Source organism: Rhipicephalus sanguineus, chromosome 10, assembly GCF_013339695.2.
Source record: "Rhipicephalus sanguineus isolate Rsan-2018 chromosome 10, BIME_Rsan_1.4, whole genome shotgun sequence".
NCBI lineage: Eukaryota > Metazoa > Arthropoda > Arachnida > Ixodida > Ixodidae > Rhipicephalus > Rhipicephalus sanguineus.
In genome coordinates this window covers 83,699,210-83,723,744 of record NC_051185.1, presented here as the reverse complement: position 1 = coordinate 83,723,744, position 24,535 = coordinate 83,699,210, and the positions used below count along the sequence as shown (strand labels likewise).

Below are 24,535 nucleotides of genomic sequence, written 5' to 3'. Positions count from 1 at the left end.
GCCAGGAGTACAGTAGGTCGTGCTCATGACGCCTACATCAATGTGGTGGCAACGTAAACGACGTATATCACATCAACATCCAAAAAGATGTTGTTGGTGGAACCTTAGAGATATCCATCAGACGATCTTTTTTATCCATTTTACCAAGAACCAATGTTCTTCACCATCCTGTACTTGGAAGGAAGGTCAGATTTACGTCACCCCCAGCATATGTGACATACTGTGGAGATGCGCTAGCTACTGTACGTGGCCTTCCCCTAGAATTTCGATTAGTAAATGATGTGCCCACAGAGTTTTCAAAGCAAATAATACAATCTATACTTGCATGAGCTGCTAATGTAAGCTCTTAAAACTCGGTGGGTGCATCATTTTCTAATCTGCAGTAGTTGTGAAAAGTTACAGGTACAAAAAACCGTAGGAGATATTCGTACTCAGTTTATTCTTCATAAACGCTATCACATGTAAAAGGTAGTAGACAGTAGCATTTAACGCTTTTCAGCAAATGGTGGTGGCTGATGGGTGCCCGCAAAGTCATTTACCCTATAAATAGACAGCGTTACATGATATACGGGCACACATTTGCTAACATAAAATGGCTTGTTTTCAATGAGGGTGACCAGTGATTTACAATAGTCCTACTTGTAACGAAAATTTATAAAACAAAACTGGTTCTTAGTGTGTCTTCAGAACAAGGCTATCTCGATTCACAAGATACTTGTAATAACAGCCATGTTAAGAAAACTTGATGCTAAAGAAAAAGATGCACAGGCGAATACTGAACACAAGTACAACACTGAACAAAAGTGTCTTTCTGTACTGACGTGGCCCGACAAATACATAGGAAGAGTAGCATCTGGTATACAAGTATACATACCTATTTACAGCGAGTCAGTACATTAACAACTTAATCATGTACAGTAGCGCTCAATATTACTTGCAACACGGGAGCGCGTGGCAAGTTGAAGCTATGCGCATTTTTGAGCTTGGGAGGCCACACACACCAGTGTTGCAAGTCATATTGAGCGCGACTGTACATTGAAACAAATTATATAAAAAAATGAAATTACAAAAAATGTTGAGTGAAACCTTCTGCAGCAAGAAAGTTGCATAGCACAGCAGCATGACAGCTTGCCACCAATATTGACATTTTTGATAAAAAAAAACTGTTATGAAACGGAACGCAGGACTGCAAGGCATTAGCATTAAAATGCAGCACTAAATAATGGTATGGCGAGATATACAATGCCACAATAGTGAAGGATAACGAAGCTTGAGAAAATGTACATAAATGAAGAACGATGACGAAATACCTAGAATATGGCACCAATGTCAGGTGAAGTACTCCTACAGAAACGTCATGTAAAAGCTGTTGTAGTTGGGTAGCAATGTTGAAATAAGTAGCATATTTAAAAATCTTAAGCAAATGAGTGAAAGTGCATGCTACGGCTCACCAAGCAGTCGCAGATATCGTAAATAGAAATGACTAGGTAGCAGACAAACAATATAGCAAGAGCCTACATTGCAAAATACAGCGTGTTTTTTGGCAATATAGATTTGTTAATAAAAATCCTATGACAATAAGGCTCCGTTGTTTTTGCACACGAACTCGACGTCAAGGCTGAAATATAGGGGTGTGCGAATATTCGAAAATTGCGAATAACGAATCGAATACTGTTCTATCGATTCGGCACTCGAATCGAATAGTGCATATTCGAAATACCGAATAATTTTCTAACAGTTTTTGAATAATTTTCGAGTAATCAGCGCCTACGACAAAACACCAAACGAACGAAACGATGAAACATCGAGAGGTGATTTTTCTTGTTTAATTCGCTAAGACGCATGCAGCTGTAGTTTTTACGATTGATCACCAGATGGAGACGCTTTTGCTTAACATTCCAGTGCCGCCAAAGCGTAGAAGCGAAAGAGTCATAAATCCGCTATCATTATTATCATCATCATATGAGCGGTGGTATAGTTTGCCGTGCTCTTAGCCATACATCGCAGTCATCTCTCACATGCTCTTGTTAGAGCGCTTTCACGCTATGCTCTCTTTTTCACCGTAAAGCGAAGCGCCAGTGCTCATTTGTGTTGTTTTCGGCGGACAACGCTCGCTAATTGTGTTCAAGTTGCTGCTTCGTACCGTGGCGCACCATGAGTAGCGAACAAGAGACGACCCCGAGGAAGCAGCGAAGTTCAGTGTGGAGCTTTTTTGACCGAACTGGAACTGGATCGTCAAAGTGTCGCACTTGTGGCTGCGTTTTGAAGACACCGACCAACACTACCACGCCGTTGATAAACCACCTGAAGTGCCATCCAGCTGCCCACAAAGAGTATAGCAGTCGCATCGCAGCCACCACGACGACGCCGTCATCGAAAAATGCCGGTAGTAGGCAAACGACGAGTCTATGCACAGGTTTTCTTCCGCAGCTAAGCGCCAACAGTACCCGCTCCCGGGAGCTCACCATGAAAATTGGCTCATTTATTGCGTCTGGTCTGCACAGTGTTTCAATAGTGGAAGAACGAGGCTTTACTGCACTCATGAAGTGCGCAGTTCCGAATTTCACAGTTCCTAGCCGCACAACGTTTTCCCGGAGTGTCGTGCCAGAATTGTACTCTGCAACAAGACATGCCGTGTACGAGAAGTTGCAAAGCATCTTGAAGACTTGCACGGCATCCTTGCAATTACGACGGATGGGTCGACATCACGCGCCAGGACAGTTTTGTAGCTGTGACTTGTCATGTACTTAGCGAGGAATTGAGCCGCATAACTTCGTGCTTGCGTGCCGGTCACTCCGTGAGAGCCACACAGCAAGCAACTTGCGTCCCTGCTTCAAGGAATTTCATGGACTGGGGTATCAGTGACAACCTTCCATGTTTTGTTGTCACTGACAACGCGAGAAATTTTGTTTCCGCTATTCAGCAGGCTCCGTGGGTTCACATATCATGCTTCGCACATACTCTACAACTTTGTGTTCAAGATGCCAAGAAAGAAGCTATTGGCGTCGCCAACATGTGTGCCAAAGCGCGGACCATCGTCGGCTACTACAAGCGGAGCAGCACTGCGAGGGCAAGACTGCAGGAAATACAGAAGCAGTTTTCCGCTGACCCTCCACTTGAGCTTGTCCAAGATGTTCCAACGCGATGGAACAGCGAATTTGCGATGCTAGCTCGTCTGCTCAAGCTGAAGACTGCCGTGACGATCGACCTGACCGAAAATGATTCGGTTGAAAACTTGAGAAATGGAGAGTGGCGTCAAGTGTCGGCCTTTGTGACAGTTCTTCAGCCAGTGGAAGAGGCTACAACAGCTGCGTGTGCCGAGTCTTACCCGACGCTATCTTTGGTCGTGCCCCTCGTTCACTGCTTGAAGCTGTTGCTTTGCGACAAAACAAGCGACTGTGATGAGTACGACTTTGCGCAGAACCTTCTGAAATCGATAAAAGCTAGGTTTCCGGCTGTAAGCACTACTGCGCCCAATTGTCTTGCCACATTGCTTGACCCACGTTTCAAAGATGTATGCTACGGTGACGAAGAAAAAGTGGAAGTGCGAGCTCTGATGCATTCAGTGCTCAAAGAAATGTCTTGCCGTTCAGCAGACGTGGAGATGCCTGCAGACTGTAGTGCCGACCAAAGTGGACAAGCCAGTGACTGTTCTCCATTGTGGAAAATTTTCAGTAGCTTGGCTGCAGGACAAAAAGAGGGTGCTGATCTATTAATGCAGGAATTGCCAGGTTATCTTGAAGCTCCGCTGCTGCCACGTCAAGACAACCCTTTTCAATGGTGGCAGAACGTAGGTAAGGCAAAGTACAAAAATCTGGTGACGGCAGAAAAGCGCTACCTTGGTATTCTTGCAACCCAAGTGCCTAGTGAGATGCTTTTCTCAGCCTGCTCTAATACAGTTACCAGCAGAAGAGAGTCGCTGAGTTCGAAACACGTTGAGGAACTAGTGTTCTTGCACGGGAACTACAGATATTGTCCTAAAGTGCTCTGAGAAACAGAATTGCTTTGTGACGCTTTCAGCTTGACCAGCACAATTTTGTGTAAGTAAATTTAGCACAAGGCAGATTTAGCCATACCGAAGTTCGTGGAAAATCCACACATAGCCCGTGTTATTTATCATGTGAGTAGTTTGCATTGTGTAGGTGGCCTACTTGAAGTTATTTTGTTTCGTGCTTTGTAAATATAAGCCCTTGGGTGTTGCTCCGTGTAATTTTATTATCACTGCTGTATACAAAATTACCTCAATATATGTAATTGTGGTGTTTTTGTTGGATAAATAGAATTGTCATGTGCCTTGTTAACGTTTGTGAATCTCGTTTTAAATAGAACTTGCAATTCTAGGGTGATTTTCAAAACCTGAATAAAGTTTATCTATTCCTTTCCATTCAAAATTGCTGCCTTACTATTCGAAAACTATTCGAATAATATTCGATTCGTATTCGATTCGGTTATCAAATCCACTATTCGCACACCCCTACTGAAATACTTTGCCACAGCTAAAATGACACTTTTGTGACTAATTAACAATTGACTTGAAGGTAGTTGTTAATATTAGAAAGTTTCGGTGTATGACAATATATGGCATACCCTTTTTTAGAAATTACAAAAGTTGCACATAATTTCAAATGCTCATAATTGAATTGTAAGGGTAACACTGAAACTCATCACATCCAGCATGCAGGAAATGCAACCATTTTTTTTTTGCATCAGACCGAAACTGCCAGTGACAAGGAAGTGACGAAATTTGAATGAAGGCATATCTTGGCCGTATCTTTTTATAAAAAGCGGCAAATCATTACACTTGCGCTAGTGGATCACCTCACCTTTGCAAGCAGAGGTTGGTGCTTATTTGTTTATTTTGAGCTGTGTGCCAGAAAAACATAATATATCGACCTTTTCTTTGCCTGTGAAACATAAAATTCGGGCAGCCACTGTGGCACTTCTCACAGACGAGCGAAATAATTTTTGCGCCTGTTTGTAGTTTAAAGAGAAACATTAACATCACACATCCCACGCAAAAGTAAGCTGTCCACTAGAGCGTCTCAGAATGCGTGCTGATTTTCCTGACCACATTCTGATCCAGCACGCCTTGATTCAAATTTGGTCACTTCCTTGTCACGTGTAGTTCCGGTCTTATGCAGCAGAACGTTTCCTGTGCACCGGGCACGATCAGTTTCGATTTCACCCTTAAAATTCGATGACGAATATTTACCTACAGGCAAATTTCGCAGTTTCTAAAAAAAGTATGCCATAAAATGGGACGCACTACAAGTTTCTAACATAAAAGACTGCCCTGAACAGAATAATTAAAAAGTTAATCAATGACTTTTTGTTAATTAGTCGCATCAATATAATTTTACCTTCTGAAAAGTATTTCCATCTAGACATGGAGTTCATGTGCAATGACGACACGAGTGCAACTGTCACAGAATTTTGATAAATGATCCGTATTGCTTAAAAAAAAAACACTATATTTGAACAGGGTTGACTAAGAAGCTATAGAGCGCGACTAAAATTATTTCTATGATCTCACAAGGTTGGCAGCTGCTCCAAAGTTCACTGAACCCAGAGAGACCAGTAAGAACATTCATACTATATTAATTTCTGGGACGTTATGTGCCAAAATGCCGATGATTATAAGGCATTCCGTAATGGAGGGCTCTGGAAATTTCAAAACATCAGAGGTTCTTTAATGTGCATTGATATCACACAGTACAGTGGCCTCCAGCATTTTCACCTCCATCAAAAGGGCGACTGCCACGGCCAGTAAGAACATTTACTGTACTAACAGATCGGTGTGACATATTAAGTAAAATAGGTAACAATTCACTACGCACAAGTAAAAATGTGACATGAGAAATGTGCAAAAGGAGAAAAAAACACTGACTTGGCCCAGTGAGGTGGTCGTTTACCTAAACCTCATGTTCATAACCATCAATTCTCAAAGGTCTTGAAGTAGAACGAGGGAAGCACTGACTGAAATGAATTGGTTATGTTGTAGTTGCTTGAATTAATATGGCATTCTTTCTGCAATGACAAATCACAAATGTCTTGCAAAAACGCCAGCTGACATTAAGGTATCAGTTCATGTTGCAATGACAGTCACTCACTACAGCTGCAGCTCTTTGTGAATGCTTGCTAGTTTCCATAAGATTAAATACCGAGGTCTGATGGTGTGCGGTGCATGGATGTGCTTCTTTATGTTCACACGCTGCATTTTACTCCGCCATGATACTCACTTGCTGCCGTTTAAGGCATCCAAGGATGCTAGAGAGCTTTTGCGAGATGCCAGTAGACAAGAAGCACACAACGAAATTCGGCATGCATGGTCAGTGCATATGGCAGTCTGTGCTCCAACCGACGATGCTACTTGTGGCACTTCCCTCTATGATCGACGCAACTCAGTCACTGCAGGTGCTCGAGCTCACAGGTGACCGAGAGTTCATGGAGCAGTGACCACTTTCACCCTGCACGGTTTAAAGATAGCAGATTACATACTTCTGAAATAAGAGACGTCCTATGCTTGCATTATGCAAGTTAGCTCTTGTTAGTACAGCACCTACAGAGTCACTGAACCATAAAGCGCACTAGACAAGGACAAGCAGAAAACATGAAACACGCTGGTAGAAGTTAAGGAGCTTATATTTAAGAGTGCACGAAAGATACATGCAATACATATTCAAGATCACGCATGCACAGCTTGCGTGATCTAGAATTTATGTGGAATCACAGGTACGAAAGCTTGTTGGGAGACAGAGACTGTACTTACGCATAGGTATCACCCGAATAGATGAATTCCACCTCAATAATTTTGTAAGTCAGTCAACTGCTGTACGTGCTAAAAATTGTACACGCTCGATAAAGCTAATTCGGTTCCGCAATGCTTTCACTGTTTTTATTTATTACAGCGTGCATCAAGAAACCCTTAATGCAGCTGCTGCCGTGCTATCCTAGTGATCTTGGAAGCAATCACTTAGAGACCTTCTGCATACACCAGCATAGTGTCCAATGCATGTTATAGACAACTGACTCTGCACAGTCAACTAACTGGCTGGTGTTTCGTTTTGCAAGTGAGCTTTGTGCTGCATTGTCTCACATATTCCTGTTTACTTAGCCTTTTATAATTCTTAACAAAAGCAGCAGCCATTTGACCTATGAAATTATTGAGGCAGAACTGATAGATAATTTAGGCAATACCTCTACACAACATCCTTCCATATCTCTATCTCACAGTATAACTTGCAATATGACGAAACTTTTCTCCATGCTGCACACATGTGTTGTAAATCGTGTTTTGCTTATAGTTGGGTCTGAAGGTTTGAAAGAACTGTTGTAGACATGTTTCTTGTGCACTATAAACTTCAAGCATGTCTAACAGTAACATTCCAAAATGTAAAAGAAGGTCTGAATTACTGTCACATTGTATCTAACCATACAAGAACTAATCAAAGTTTTAATGCAAAGTGCACAAAATGAGAAACTTAATGATAAACTGTCAAAATTGAAATTAGGCAAACTGGAAGCAGACAGATGTGCATATCCCAAAATACGCTTTCCAGAAAATACTACGGAGGTAATGATAAGCTAAGGCAAACGTGTCCTGCCTGCAGGGAATCTGCCACATTCCCTTCTTTGTTGATATGCATGTGCGCAGAGTGTAATCTGATATAGCATTCACGCTGCCCGTCACAATCACTGCTTTAAAGGGGTACTGACAAGAATATTTTCAGTTGTTTTTTTTGCGTCAAATGAAAGGTCAAGCCCTCGAGAGCCTAGAAAAGGTAGTGCTAAGCGCGAGTGTGCCCTGAAAAAGTCATTGCAGTATGTTTTTAAAAGCTAGTTTCAGTTCCTACTGAACCCTGACATCACAACATGGTATTAGCTTCTCGTCACGTGCTCGTGCAATATATAGTGACGTTTCCACGACTGCTCCGCACCGTGGCTCCGTTGGTGACGCACAAGCGGCCATTTTGGAAGTTTTGATGACGCACAAGCAGCCCCCATCTTGGAAGCTTTGGTACCTAACGTCATCGCAGCTAGCCAGACTGATGCGTGAAGTCACCAGAAGTTGTACTGTAGCCCGACGTCAAGTTAGTATCGATTTCAGTAGGTGCGCCATGGAAAAATTGACTTTAATGTCAAATTAAAATATCTTATCAGCATTTGGTGAGCTTCACACTTGCTCAGAGCCGTCTCTGCATACAGGAGATTTGTATGGCAGAGCAAACTCGCCTTCGAAAAAAAGGTGTCAGTACCCCTTTAACCATTTCAGAAACGGTGATACAGTATGTCTATGCTAAATTGAATAATTTTGTTAATGTTTAAAGCATGCTACAAGTTAAATTTGAGAATAGAAACAACATTTTACATGGTGTTTTTGCAAGCACAACAACATCTTCCAATTTCGTTCTGACGTACACGAGTCAGATGAGGCCACCTGCCACGTACTCGCACATTTCCCTTTCATAAAGATGGCAGAGGGCATCCCAGATATGGTAGTGCTCGTATAACAGTTACAATGCTCTTTCAGACGCTGAGCAAATTCGATATTGCAACTATTTGTTGCTCATGACTTATAAGCCCTGTGAATTGGAGCATAAAAATTATACCCACTTTCATATTAGAACTGAGTGGCATTCCTCAGTAGGTCCTGTTTGGTCATAAGCGTCCAAGGTAGAAACTACCTTCCAAAAGTCACAATGACGTGTTCTAGAACACGATGCCTCAGGCTGCTGCGCAGGCCCTGCGAACAAACCCAAAACGCTACCTTCTCATATATGGCTCTTTTTTCAAGTGAACGACCTCGGCTCGCCTTTTTCGTCACAATAAGCAATTACCTAATGAACATTTCTGAGGATTTACGTGCCAAAACCACGAGGCATGTTATAGTGGAGGGCTCCGGAAATTTCGACCACCTGGGGTTAACGTGCACTGACATCACACAGTACACGAGCTTGCAGCATTTCGCCTCCAACGAAATGCGACCGCCACAGCCGGGACCGACACACATCTTTCGAGCAATCAATTCAAAACTACAGGACTACTACCGTTACGGTGAAGTTCCGACGGCGTCGTACACAAGCGAGCTAATCAGATGCCTTAAACTCATAACTGAAACGTTGGGATGACCCAACGCGTAATAAGACATCAAGACTAGCATAAACTATAGTGGGCGGCCAATATGTCGAATATATCGAGTAGAGAACGGGGCCTATAGGCCTAGTGCGCTGCAGCTTTGAACTGAACAGGCAGCGCCACCGGACGGCCGCGGCGGAAAACTTAGGATTGTCGTTTGTTGCTCCCGTGCCCGCAGTCACGGTAGAAACGCATGGCTCCTCGCCGAAAGGACGTCAAAACGTTGCAGAACTCCGGTAATTTTCCGTACTTCTGCGTGCATGGCTGGCACAAAAGCTGTAGGAACACCGTTCGGAAGCAACTAGCTTTAAAATTCTGCGGGTTACCTCAGAAGTCGGACGAAAATGAAAGACAACTCTACCGCAGCTGTGCGGCGCTGCGTAAGCAACGCCTCGAATTCCGTCTATAAGTGTCCCCACTCTCGTGCGTTTTTTTTTTTTCGCCTTTAATTATTTATTTTAAATGTATACACAAGCTTACAAGGTCAAAAAGAAATAGGAAGATAGCAGGATAACAACGGCCACCCAGAGGGGCAATGTGCCTGTCTGCGTCTTCTGCTCTCACGCGTGATTTCTTGCCAGCCAGAGCGGCGAGCAGGGGTAGCCGTTGCGGAATCAGACACAAATTTGCCGCGTCCTCTTCGTTGGGAACGAAAACAGTTCGGTATGGCTCAGAACACGTAGAGCACTGAAAAATCAAAAGCTCACCTCCACTCGTACGTCGTAGTCCACGGTTTTCGATTGCACTCTGCATTTCCCAAATGTCGGAAGATTCCATCGCGCACATCAATCCTTCTTTCAGACCGCACACTGACCACTCGCGTGCAACTTCGTACCAAGCGACCAAGAACTCCTCTTGAAACGCACGTTATTGCACTTTCAATCCTACGGAAACCGCAGAACAACACACGATCGTCGCTCCTTGTCCTCACGTTCACGCGCGGGCTGGCGGCGGTGCGCTTCTCTAGCAGACGACAACCAGTGACGAACTGATGGGCGCTTGCACTGCCTTGCAGTCTCACTGTCTGTAAAGTGTGTGTGCGCGTTGTGAGCGTGTTGGTGTGCGTGTGTGTGTGTGTGGGAGGGGGGTAATCTACTGTTCCCCGCGTGGTGTCCAAGGGACGGAAAAGAACTTGTTTCCGGCGCAAGCAGCTGGGTTTGTCGGCTTTTTCTTTCTTTTTTTTTTGTTGGTAGGGCTCTCAGTTGGGTTTTCAGTGAAAAGAATGACTGAGAGGGATCTCTCTTTCTCGAATGGCTTGAGGCGAATAGGGGACGAAGTTTTGTGGAATGCTTTTTTTAACAAGAGTCGCTGCCTGCTGGCTTTTCGGCTACAGCTTTAAACGGCTGTAGTTTGAGAGGTTTTTCAGAAAGAAAGAAAAACATAAATACACATAAGTTAGCACAGCGTATTTGCACACGCAGACAGAAAAAAAAAAAAAAAAACTACGGTGGCCGTTCTTGGAGAACAGCGGCCGCCGCAACCATAGCCGCCGCCTTGAAACATGCAGACGGGCCCGTAGGCGACAATCACGGCCACCTGGATCGGGGCGCGCGGCGGTGCCGCGCTCCCCGATCCAGGTGGCCGTGCGACAATCCTAACAGTGCGCCGCTAGCCCGATAGAGGGCGAGAGCAGTAGCGCCACCATACCAGCTCCATGCCGTGAGGCGAAGCGAAGGCACAGGCCCTGCACTTCGATGCACAACAACGTTGCAGACGGGAGTAAAATCAAGAAAACCTAAAGAACACGCGAAACCCACTCATGCGAACCACGTTTGGAGACTTGAAGCGCTGGAATTTGCGCAATACTTCCTGCGTGTCCCGCTCTCTCTGTTATATCAAGCGAGTGGATGAGGCAATAGAAATGAATGTCATCAGAATGTCTAGTCCCTAAATGCACAAGGAAAAGGCAAAGCTGCTCAAGTTTACCCGCCGCGTCACTGACCGCTAGCACAAACAAAACGAAAAGCGCCGTCCGCCGCCAGAGACACGTGAAACATACGTACTTACACAGTTCCTCGAGGTACTTACATGCAGTCAGTGTAACTTACGCAGCATGAAGCGTGGACAGAAGACACAGCAACCACAACAACGACATAAACACAAGCAAGCAGCCCGCCAAAAGCGATTACAAACATGGCGGCCGTGACGTCATTGGACGTTGGTCGTTGGTCATCTTGGTCATGTCCTGCTGCCGAAAAAGTGGCGTTGAAACTTACGCCTGCGCGGCGCCAACTGAATTAAATCACGCATATGTTGAGACAATCGTTCTGCTCAGCGAGGAAAGCTTCCACGGGATCGTAATATTAAAAAGCATAGCCTCTGAGCGAGACGGCTGAAGCTCGGAGGACAGTTGCTTGCCCACGCCCTGAACTTCGATTTTTGTAAACTAAACATATTTTCAACGTATCGAGCTGTGTCCAATGTTTTCTCAAAATGGAACATATTATTGCGACAGCCTTAAATTGCTCCATTTCGAGAAAATACTACAAGGAGCACTGACACAAAATTTCGAAGGCGAGATAATGAGTGAAATAGATGTACGTGGAGCCATACATAACGACTACGAAATATCAAGGGCCAACATAGCCTAGAATATATTTAAATTCAATGTTAAAGTGCATGCCGCGCGACTGAGCGAGATGCGAGCGCCTCGCGACGCCGACATCAACGCGGTGGTCGCAAGGTCAATCTAAATAGGTCGCGAAAGTCGGAACGAAAAGTGGTCGGAAACCTATTGCGACAAACATCAACACCCGCGTGACGACTAAAGCGCTCCTAGGTGAGTGGGGGGACAAATAATGAAAACAAAAAATTAATTAAGCGTTTATTTTTATTAGTTTCAATTTTATTTGTCACGAATTAAATTAGTAGATTACTTTAATCAAACTTTAGTCTTGGGTATGTGGTTGAGTGGCCAATTTTTGTCGTTTATTTTCAGAAACAGCGGGCACATGCAGGCAGTCTGGTAACAAGGGCCAACGGTTTTGCGCATTTTCATATAATTTTCAGTTGCAAATGGCCTCGCTCGTTTTTGCGCAGTAGGTTTGTGCCTGTCGTCCGTAGGTGATTTCCTCGCATAAGCGTTGTTTTCTAGTCGTGGTACTTGGCAGAAGGTAATATAGCCCATCGCAGCCATCGGGAACGGTTTCAGTGACTGTGTTTTGCCAGCGCACGGCCGGCGTGCTGTCGCCCTTCGGGACGATGAGTCCGCCACGCTACGCGAAGAAACGCTGCGCTGTCTACGGATGCAAGAGCAACACGTGTGCAAGGTTTGTGTGTGTGATGATGTGGATTGTGTGGCCCGTGACGGGGCGAAGAGGGAACGACAGTTCTGTTCTGCGGTACGCCTTGGAGGGGAAGACGACGAAAACGAAGCGCGAGCGGGGCGTGCGGCTCGAGGAGTTGGAGCGCGACACGGTTGGAACGGCAGCCGCTGGTCGGCGGTTCGGGTTGCGACATCGCTTAACCAGGCGTCCGGCAGCCTTGCGGACCTGGTGAGCCTGGCTCCCTGCTTCGGGCTGCGTCACTCAACCAGGCGTCCGGCAGCCATGTGGACCTGGTGAGCCTGATTCCCGCTCTGTGCCCAGTGCTGACACGGAGACCGGCAGCCTAGTCTGTCCCTGGCCTGAGGTCCTGGGGCCCGAGTGGTGTCACGAGGAGGCCGCGGCTCATGTTGGCGTCGGGTAGCTAACCTGCGCTGCAGCGGCCTGGTGATCTACCGGCCTGCAGTGCGATCATCACCACCACTACCACCTCGCCACGGTCAAGGCAGCGTGACTGTTGACTGCCCAAGGAGTACCGGTGAAGACCGACCTCGCCGCAGCGGCAACAGTTCATAACGGCGAGTAGGACAGTTTGTGTGCGATGCGTGTAGGACGTTTAGGATGTAAATAAGGAATGCTGTAGTGTGTTGTGTGTGAATTGTCAGAGTTATCGGTTGTGTTAAAGTCTGTGTTGTGTGTACAGAATCACCTGACTGCCGGTTGAATGATTTCGGATCCTGGGCCCACATTACACCATGACAGTGTGCACGTTGAATTGTTATGCTACTTCTGATTTCTGTGTTATATATTTTGGGGTAATATCCTGTTCAACTGCAATATTTCGCCAATAAAATACATCTTATTTATCAAATCTGCCTTTTTCGTCTTCCCGTTATCTTGCAGGCTTCCATTATGGAGCCGTCATAGTGATAAGAAAAAGAACATGCAGCTATAAAAAAAAAGTAAGAAGCGGCGCCCTGTCAAAAAATTTCATAATTTCGCGCCCATCGCGTTAAAACGTGACGTCATTTCCGCTTCCGGTTGTGACGTCAACTTTTTCTTTTTTTTTAATTCTGTTTGTCCCCTCCTTACATAGATGGCGACTGTTGCAACAACTAGCCACCGGCTTGACACGTGGGCTCCTACGGAAGTTACGCTACCAGTTTACATATACCTTGGTGGTCGTGTAAACAAACCTACACGAGTTTGGGTTGGCTAGTTGCTGGTTGTGCCCTTGCTCTTGCGCTTGTGTGTGCATCCTGCCGTATTTCTTCCTCCGTGCCTGCGGCTTTTCGTGTGCTGGTTGTGCTTTCTTCCGCTGTTCGCCTGTCGTGCCCGTGGGCAGACGTTACGCACTACCTCTGTAAACTCTACATATTGCGCACTGACTCCACGATAAGTGTGAATATGCCGGGGTTTACCTGCGTGGTTGACTTTTGCCAGTCGAAGTCACGGTTAGGCTCAATCATGCACAGATTTCCCGCGGATGGCCCTCGCCGGCAAAAATGGATCGAGTTTGTGCGCGGTGCCGGACGCACAGATTGGATGCCATGTAAGACCAGTCGCATTTGCGGACTACACTTCGAGCCTGGCTGCCGCAGAAGGATTCCGCCGGACTCGGAGTCGGCGCACCATCTACATGCAGATGCTATCCCGACTATTTTTTACCCTGCAGCGTGTCCCCTTTCGGAAGGTTCACATCCCAAGCGGCCTCGACTACAGGTTCGTACTGCTTGAGTGGTGCTCTCGCTTATTCTATCACATGCGATGACGCCTGTTATCGCGCAGGCAAGCACGGACGCAGAGACTGAGGCTGCTGTGTCCCCTCCCATGTCCGTGGACACCGGCGCTGACTGTGAGATGAACGAGGCCGAGATCGCAGGAGGTGGGTATTCATCGCGTTTTGGTGACTGAGAACGAGTTCCATTGCGGCCGTTTCTTCCAAGCAGTGCGGTTGTCCGATGGCGCACTTTCGACTGCGATATTGGTGATTGAATGCCAGGCTCACGCTTGGCTCTGGCACAAGCTGCACAACAGTGCCGATCGTGTTCAGGCATTTCAATCCAGAGCAGGCTTGGTCGCGATCGAAAGTGGACGCGTATATCTCCGCTTTATAAAACGTTGCTCTTTTGGTATCGGGAAATGACAGGTCATCAAGTCGTATTTGGAAACATTGAGATACGCGTGGGCTTCTGTGAGTTGGAGGCTAGGCCGCGTCCCGCAAGCAAACGGCCATGACCGTAGAGATAGGTGACAGCATGCCAAAGCTGGAGACTCGCTCAAAAAAAAAAAAAAAGAGGTACTGCAATTTCAAGACATTTCAATTTCACCTTGATATGAAGCTCCATATTTAGCTACTGCCTAGTAAGGCGGTTTATGAATGAATAACAGCGGTCCCGTCCAATACATGTTACACAAAATTGGGCAATTTTTAACTAAGCTGCTGCCCACGAGTACGTAGAAAAAATATATTTGTACAGCACATGAAGCAAACAGCATATACTCTGTAGTTTTAAACATCACGACAAAATATGTAACTACATTATATGAGAACTAGACTGAAGCCAAATACCTGACTACTTATTTCCACAGGGGAAGTAAATGTGGACACACAAGTGCAGTGCCGTGTTGAATTACGCTCCAAGGCAACGCAAGTGGCGCGGAAGCTTGGCACAAAAGTTGCCAAGGTACAGACAAGCCAATCATTGAAGGAAGTGGGTGAGTGCCTTTCACGTCATTGTAATATTTAATCATGCTGGCAGTCCTCAAAATAGTGTACTCATGCCCGACTGTGATTCTAGCATGCCAGGCTGACCTGGAGCTTCCAGAAATTCTTTTAGTGGAGGTGACATGGCATCGGTGCTCAACACCATTACAAATCGGAGACGCCTGTGGAACATGAACTGGATGTCCATAGCAGGACGTATGAGCCCACATTGAACAGCTCACCTGCGTGAGTGACACAACTTTTGTTCACCGTATTTGAGCTTGTTACTGCATTGTCATAAATGCAGTGGTTTCGGAGTTAATTTCTCAACTACAAGGTTTTTCTAGGCCACAAGAAACTAAAGATATAAGAAGTAGTGTACCACTGCCTTACTCAAGGCCCATAAATGCGCTGAAGGAAGCGAAGGTTGAAGGCCATTATTCCTGTCCACCACTTTGCTAGATTGATGTAGTACCATATGTGGCAGCCCACGGGCAATGGTAGTGTCCCTGTTTACAAGTTATAGCACCATGGCCATGCCCCCACGATGATGGCTTAGAGGCTATGGTTCTGCGCTGCCGAGCATTAAGAAATGAAATATGGGCCACGAAAGTCGCATTCAGTCACACGAGACACATACAAAATGACTTTAATATTGAGGATATTGGAAGCCAGTGTACTCTTCGGTGGGAACCGCATCCCTGATGGCCGTAACCACGTAGCTGGGCAGAACCATCCTGTTTCGCCTTCCCAGGCGGTGTCATACCCAGCGGGCAAACTGCCTGTACGCAGTGTACCTGTACCTTCTGAAAATAAATGCAGAAGGTTTGGAAGATTTCAGAAAGCCATAGTAATTTCTAGGGAAGGTAGTTCAACCTTCCTCCCAATTGAAATTTTTACTCTTGTGCGTTTACACATATATATGAACACTGACATGAAGTGCCCACTCGTAATAAACACACCCCTAGCTGCCTACCTCCTGTATTCAATGCTTCCTGTAGCATACAGCAGGCATAGTAGAAGTCCCGCGGGATTTGAGAATATCTATTAGTTGAAGCAGGTATTCATTGTTGTTTTTATGCCGTGGTATATGAATATTTTACCCCAACTGTACGGCTCTTCTAGAGTGCACGAGCTCTTCGGCTGATAGGCTTAGCTTCATGAGTGATAACAATAACAACCTAGATGGACGGGCGTGGTATTGCAGAAAAATGCCGATTGGCAACACAAACCTGCAAACGTACTATTCTTTATCAAAGGCAATATAGAAAAGGTCTTAAGCACCAGTTGACTTCTGGGGCCTCCACAAGCACCGGGCGCTCTTCCATAAGCACATAATAGGCCACCTGAAGGGCGTGTACATTCAAGCATGCTTGAACGAAGGTGGCGTGCGTCGTGATGCATTCATCATCGCCTCTGAGTGCGTCCACGTGCTCCATTTCTCTGCAGCACATGCATTCTAGCTCTATCTCCATTGCTCTGCAGCGTCCGCACTGGCACCTGCAAGCATCCCGATACCGTGTTTCACATGCGCATTGCTGTCATTGCACGAGCGTGTCACCACGCAACGATACATTCCCAGTTGAGCATATTATAGCTCATTTTTTTAGAGCCTTCATTAATGTACGCAAAAAAACCAGCATATGCAGCATATAAACGAGCTATACAGCGACTATCCGTCTATCTGTACTACGTTCGAGGGAAATCCTGATAAAATGTAGAATGGGGTGAGCATGTCTGCGAACAGGGGATATACTATATGATATTTTCAACCTTTCTTCTTGCTTTGGTGTCTTGTATCACAAAAATGTGACATCAATACAATTCAGAACAGAAGCACATCACTGTTAATACTGTGCTCGCGGCGACATCTGACACTGAGTTGTGCTTATTATTGAACATTTCTAATGCGCAGGTCAATTCTGCAGTTTGCCCTCGCTTTCACTGTCGGTATCACTTGCCGAGCCGCCGCTGTCGAGTGGGTCAAATTGAAAGTGGCTGGCCACGTCTAACAAGGTGGCGACTCCTGCCTGCGAAAAATCGTCGTCTTCAGATGATGATGACGACGACGACGAGGGCGACGACATTGCACAGCAAGTGCAGGCGTCGCAGATGAACTGTCGGTGCGACGCCCACTCTTGCACGTCGCATACGTCACAATCTTGCGTGGTCACATGGCCAGCTGTGTATATACCTTGCCACCGGAACTGCTCCTGCATAGCTCGGTGCTCTTTGAAACCGAAACTGCAACTGGGCACTTTAAAGACGTCTCTAAATAATCACTGTGCACTCGCGCATACGAGGTTTCCAGCTGTGATAAGTGGGCCATAAGCTATTTATTGCAACAAAAAAAAGCAAGGTGCAAAGTTTTTGTGTCAGTGCTCCTTTAAGGACCTACAAAAATTTAGGTGTTTACAAGGCCTTGAATATGCTATTTGAAATTCCAGGGTTCAAGGGTTTCAAGGACCGCTACGAACCCTGGGTCACTAGTGTCTGTTCGCTAGTACTATGAATTCGTTAACTCGCTTCATGGAGTCGCATAATACATTCCTATTGCCTACAGACTACACTAGAGACTGGCAGTTGTCATGTGTCGTTCTGTAGCTTGTGTTCACCGGTATTAGGATTCATTACCTCACTTCACGTTGCCTAACACGTTCCTGTTGCCTGGTTTAAAGCATCTTTGAGCTAGGTGAGTGACATTGTGTTTCTGAATTTGCAGGGCGTTGACCCGGTACCAGCAATGCATGCAGAGAGCCCGGCTACACACCCACTGCGAGAAGACGGTGGAGCTGAACGGCCACATGGATTCTATGGAGCAGCTGATGCTGGCAAGGCACGAGTCCCTGTGCTCTGCCAGAGGAAACAAGGCGTACATGGAGAGCGAAGGCGACGCCGCCGATCGCTAGGCTGTTGCCATGCTGCCCTCAGCAACTGCTGTGATCTCCCGGTGTTTGTTTTTATCAAGGAAAAAGAAAGCACCCGGTTCACGCAGTTTCTAGTCACAAATTCTTTTCGTGCATTAAATGAATGTCGTCGATGTACCCAATGGTACCGGTTGTTGTGTAATACGTAGGTTGTAAGCTGTCAGGTTTTGGGAATAGGCCCACCACGTGCATTGAGGGACAAAGATACACGAAGGTTTTTCACAATAAACGTGCCTTAACTCATTGGGGTTGATTGATTCTACTGCGGATATACATACAATGGTTAGATGAATGTGTTAACCACTGTTTATCGTTCTAGCCTACAAAAGCAGTTGATTGTGATTTCGGTGAAGAGGACTTAATTGCAATTTCAGGACTTGGCTCAAGACAAGCTGTGGCATTGACAACTGTCGTGCAAAGTGACGGGAATATATGCCAGATCAAAATCACTTGCTTAATGATGATGTGTGTCATGGCTTGAAGAATTCATGTTATGCATTTGTAATCATGTATGATCCTATGGAATCTTGCGTTAAAACATGTTCTGGCATATAAACTGGTATGCCTGTTCATTGTTATTATGGTGCATATTGGTCAGTTCCATAATGGGTAGAGATGTACTGATGTGCGTACATGGAGCTCAGTTGCTCGAACGTAGTTGAATAGCTGTTTTTACAATCAATATGAAATGATGCTCACATCCTAGTATGCATAATAATGTTAATAACACACTGAACACTAGAGACAAACATGCAGATTCTTTGCATGCTTAGAGCTGTTTCAGGTAGTGCGAGTGATTGTTGTGTGCCTAGTAAGGCATGTAGGAAGGAAGTGTTAATTTCAAGGGCTCGCTTTCTTTGTTATACACAATATTAATGAGAACTAACAGACAATAACGCCAAGGAAAGTATAGGGGATGTTTTTAGTAGTAAATGTAAGGTAAATGTGAAGAAAGAAAAGTGGACGAAAGATAGCTTGCCGCGGGCAGGGACCGAACCTGCGACCTTCGAATAACGCGTCCGATGCTCTACCAACTGAGCTACCGCGGCGGCCATCCCCCCGTCCACTTTATAGGGTATATATGTGCATTTAAACGTGGGAGCGTCAGTCAGCGCCGCCAGTAGCCATGACGGCGAGTGTGGAACACTCTTTTTCTGCCTGTTGGCGTCACGTAGCACGTGAACTTACTACGAGCTGGCAGCTGACCAATAATCCCTCGCATACTACCTGAAAGCATCAAGTCTGCCAGAACGAGACCCTCGCTATGAATGAAGGAAGGAAGTGTTAATTTCAAGGGCTCGCTTTCTTTGTTATACACAATATTAATGAGAACTAACAGACAATAACGCCAAGGAAAGTATAGGGGATGTTCTTAGTAGTAAATGTAAGGTAAATGTGAAGAAAGAAAAGTGGACGAAAAGATAGCTTGCCGCGGGCAGGGACCGAACCTGCGACCTTCGAATAACGCGTCCGATGCTCTACCAACTGAGCTACCGCGGCGGCCATCCCCCCGTCCACTTTATAGGGTATATATGTGCATTTAAACGTGGGAGCGTCAGTCAGCGCCGCCAGTAGCCATGACGGCGAGTGTGGAACACTCTTTTTCTGCCTGTTGGCGTCACGTAGCACGTGAACTTACTACGAGCTGGCAGCTGACCAATAATCCCTCGCATACTACCTGAAAGCATCAAGTCTGCCAGAACGAGACCCTCGCTATGAATGAAGGAAGGAAGTGTTAATTTCAAGGGCTCGCTTTCTTTGTTATACACAATATTAATGAGAACAGACAATAACGCCAAGGAAAGTATAGGGGATGTTTTTAGTAGTAAATGTAAGGTAAATGTGAAGAAAGAAAAGTGGACGAAAAGATAGCTTGCCGCGGGCAGGGACCGAACCTGCGACCTTCGAATAACGCGTCCGATGCTCTACCAACTGAGCTACCGCGGCGGCCATCCCCCCGACCACTTTATAGGGTATATATGTGCATTTAAACGTGGGAGCGTCAGTCAGCGCCGCCAGTAGCCATGACGGCGAGTGTGGAACACTCTTTTTCTGCCTGTTGGCGTCACGTAGCACGTGAACTTACTACGAGCTGGCAGCTGACCAATAATCCCTCGCATACTACCTGAAAGCATCAAGTCTGCCAGAACGAGACCCTCGCTATGAATGAAGGAAGGAAGTGTTAATTTCAAGGGCTCGCTTTCTTTGTTATACACAATATTAATGAGAACTAACAGACAATAACGCCAAGGAAAGTATAGGGGATGTTTTTAGTAGTAAATGTAAGGTAAATGTGAAGAACGAGGGTCTCGTTCTGGCAGACTTGATGCTTTCAGGTAGTATGCGAGGGATTATTGGTCAGCTGCCGGCTCGTAGTAAGTTCACGTGCTACGTGACGCCAACAGGCAGAAAAAGAGTGTTCCACACTCGCCGTCATGGCTACTGGCGGCGCTGACTGACGCTCCCACGTTTAAATGCACATATATACCCTATAAAGTGGACGGGGGGATGGCCGCCGCGGTAGCTCAGTTGGTAGAGCATCGGACGCGTTATTCGAAGGTCGCAGGTTCGGTCCCTGCCCGCGGCAAGCTATCTTTTCGTCCACTTTTCTTTCTTCACATTTACCTTACATTTACTACTAAAAACATCCCCTATACTTTCCTTGGCATTATTGTCTGTTAGTTCTCATTAATATTGTGTATAACAAAGAAAGCGAGCCCTTGAAATTAACACTTCCTTCCTTCATTCATAGCGAGGGTCTCGTTCTGGCAGACTTGATGCTTTCAGGTAGTATGCGAGGGATTATTGGTCAGCTGCCAGCTCGTAGTAAGTTCACGTGCTACGTGACGCCAACAGGCAGAAAAAGAGTGTTCCACACTCGCCGTCATGGCTACTGGTGGCGCTGACTGACGCTCCCACGTTTAAATGCACATATATACCCTATAAAGTGGACGGGGGGATGGCCGCCGCGGTAGCTCAGTTGGTAGAGCATCGGACGCGTTATTCGAAGGTCGCAGGTTCGGTCCCTGCCCGCGGCAAGCTATCTTTTCGTCCACTTTTCTTTCTTCACATTTACCTTACATTTACTACTAAAAACATCCCCTATACTTTCCTTGGCGTTATTGTCTGTTAGTTCTCATTAATATTGTGTATAACAAAGAAAGCGAGCCCTTGAAATTAACACTTCCTTCCTTCATTCATAGCGAGGGTCTCGTTCTGGCAGACTTGATGCTTTCAGGTAGTATGCGAGGGATTATTGGTCAGCTGCCAGCTCGTAGTAAGTTCACGTGCTACGTGACGCCAACAGGCAGAAAAAGAGTGTTCCACACTCGCCGTCATGGCTACTGGCGGCGCTGACTGACGCTCCCACGTTTAAATGCACATATATACCCTATAAAGTGGACGGGGGGATGGCCGCCGCGGTAGCTCAGTTGGTAGAGCATCGGACGCGTTATTCGAAGGTCGCAGGTTCGGTCCCTGCCCGCGGCAAGCTATCTTTTCGTCCACTTTTCTTTCTTCACATTTACCTTACATTTACTACTAAAAACATCCCCTATACTTTCCTTGGCGTTAGTTCTCATTAGTAAGGCATGTAGCGATACAGCCAATGGTACTATTTAAAATTGTGATTTACTCATACTGTGCACACTGGGATGAAATATATCATACTTTTGCACTACTATCATAATTGTTAGGATGAATTTAGTGTCCCAATTATTTTAAGTGATTAGCAAAATATCCACAGTATTTACAAATATAAAAGGTACTTACCTGACTTGAAGAGTGAATCGATTTAATGCACACACATTACTCGCAGAACTATTCAATTTGATATTAGAAATTTTAATAATGTTCTCACATTTCAATAAAACGGCCACTTTCAGTATCTGGAGTTGACACCCAACAGACACTAAAAGTGAACTTCTTAAAGGGACCGACAACTGCCCAGAACATGAAATAGGATGACTGCACTGGTGGAAAGATTGTCCGTCGCATTGACTCAAACCAACCCTGTTCATTTTGTGAGACGCGGATTTATATTTTTATTTCTTCATTGAAAGTCGCGAAAAATGACCTTTGGCGCCTCTGGCGGCAAAATAATACACGGTCCGATGAAGCCGGTCACGTGACCATTGATTGGCGTATGCGTTCGATTACTTTTCTGTTAGTACTGAAATATTGTTAATTTCTTTATATTAAAAGATATTACTCCATAAAAATGTACATATAGGCCTGCGTTAGTTGTATGCAACAAAGTGGCGCTGCCTTCGCTTGGCGTAATGATACCATGCCGCGAAAAGCCATCCATGACACAGGCGCAGGCAACCTTGGTCGCAGGCGCGCACAACGCTGTACAAATACTGAGAAGGTGTATAAAGCCACATCATCTCATTGTAACAGCTTGCTATTTTCAAAAATGGCTGGAAAGCTCGAAATAACGGTGGTTAAGCATAGCTACAGTAACTCCTGCGAAAGCAGAACAACGACAGCTTTCACAAGGGCTAGCGGCATTGCTATCAATTCTCAGCGTTGCTGGAGCAAGCCTTCATGCGTGTTTGGAGCCTTTCAAATAAAAAAATACTGCTTATAATATAACTACGTGCTTTTAGGATAAACCACTGCAGCTACGAACGTTACGAAGGGTAAGCTTCCTATCGCGCCGTAAAAAAACTGGGTCGAGAAAAATCAGTTGTCGGTCCCTTTAATATAATGCCTATTCAGAGCCAGCAACTGACTCTGGAGCTGAATGTTTCTTTTAGACGTAGGGCAACGGCTTGAAATTAGTGATGGGGGCACATGCCCCACCATAGCTGTGAGGAGGTGCAAAATTGCTTGCAGCAAACATGTTCCCAAGAGACAGAGAGAAAAACCTTGTCCATAGACAACGTTCTAGCATATCAATGGGAGACAGTGGGGCAGCATTGTAGTGGCTGGAAAACAATAACAATACAAATTGTGCGATGGCTCTTCAGAACCTGTTACTCTTTCATTTGGGGTGCGTGTGGGGCTTAGCCGCAGGGATAATTGCTCTGCTCTTGTGGAGTTTCTTACGGAGCCCAATTGAATGCACTATTAATTTGTATCCTTTCCTGTTACAGAGAATCTGTTAGCACGTGACTTCATGTTTGACATGATGTCATCATGGGAGAATCTGTTAGCACGTGACTTCATGTTTGACATGATGTCAACATGGGACATAATTAGGTGATGTCGTCACTTGATGATATCATCATGTAACGTGATGTTTTAGATGATGACGTGGTCACGTTACACTACGTCAGTTTCGGTGTCAGCACTTTGCCACATTGAGATTTCGCACCATTGGAAGTTAAGAATGGGTTTTTAGTTTCGTGGGCCACATGTTTTCACTTTTATAAAGAACTCCCCCTCCCACCTCCACCCCCTTTTCAGCATTTGTAGTGGTTGTTTCCCACAGCTTGGCTGGACATCCACTTTTTCAGAGCTGTGATAGCGAGTCAGATTATTTTTGTGTTGTACCTTTGGAATTGGCATTGTTCCTGCTGTTAATATACTTTCATTTGAACATAAAGCTTCACCTTTGATGAGCACCTCATTTACTGTGGACAAGAGCACATCACAGGCACTGCGACATCTTCTCGTCTTAGCGGTCTGTTCTTTGCACAATTAAGCAGTTACATTATAGCAGTCCTGAATTGTATTTCTGATGATAAACTCTCAATCCTGAGAGTTTATCATCAGATGAACGGTGACATGAAGGGTCAGGTGACCCTTCATGTCACCGTTCATCTCCTGCATCACAACAATCGCATGCTTAAACCTCATTAAAACCAAGTCTCATCTGACTCAAAAATGGCGTCGTTATGTGCAAGAATTTGTTATAAATGCATACTTGGGGCTCTGTTTTAATGGGACGACTATGATCCATTTATTTTGTTGTAACCGATAATTCATTATATTGAGGTTTGGCTGTAGATTGTTGATCAAATGTAGTAGGGTTTCATTAAATGGTATCTGAAGGGAGCAGGAAAATATGCTCTATATTTAACAGGAATTCCATTTACTGAGAGATGAACAAGGGTGCAAAACACAAGTTCAAAACAAATCACAGTAGAGCCAGTTCTATTTAAGCAGCAGTTGAGACTATGAGAGTGCTACTATGAGAGTGCTACTGTGGATATTGTAAAGTTCTGTTACGGTGGAAATTTAAGCCATCGAGAGAGGGTGTGGTAGCAGACTTCTGGGCCAATCGGAGCCTGCAAGACTGAATTCAACGGTCAAGTTTTGAATATAGTTCCATGCATGGTCCCTTGTGTGGAGGAGAGAAACAATATGTAGAGCCATTGGGTCAGGCAGGCAGCATTTGCACATGAACTTTCTGCGCTGGCTCTGTAATTTAACTTACTGGGATGCTGTATTCAAGGTGCAATAAGTGCGCTTTTATCTGTTTGAACTATTTATGTACTTTGGCTTTTGTTTCACAAGCACAAGAAACACTACAAGAGCGTGATTAAGGCACTTGG

General features: G+C 45.3%; 1 protein-coding gene across 1 annotated transcript in view; it reads left to right on the top strand.

Moving 5' to 3' along the window:
• Nucleotides 1-18,211, top strand: part of LOC119372181 (uncharacterized) — a 132,539-nt gene extending 114,328 nt beyond the window's left edge. Inside the window, exon 7 of the mRNA XM_049419567.1 lies at nucleotides 17,828-18,211. Coding sequence (XP_049275524.1) covers nucleotides 17,828-18,014 — 187 coding nt within the window. The 3' untranslated portion in view covers nucleotides 18,015-18,211. The remainder of the gene's footprint in view (nucleotides 1-17,827) is intronic.
• Nucleotides 18,212-24,535: the final 6,324 nt, after the last annotated feature.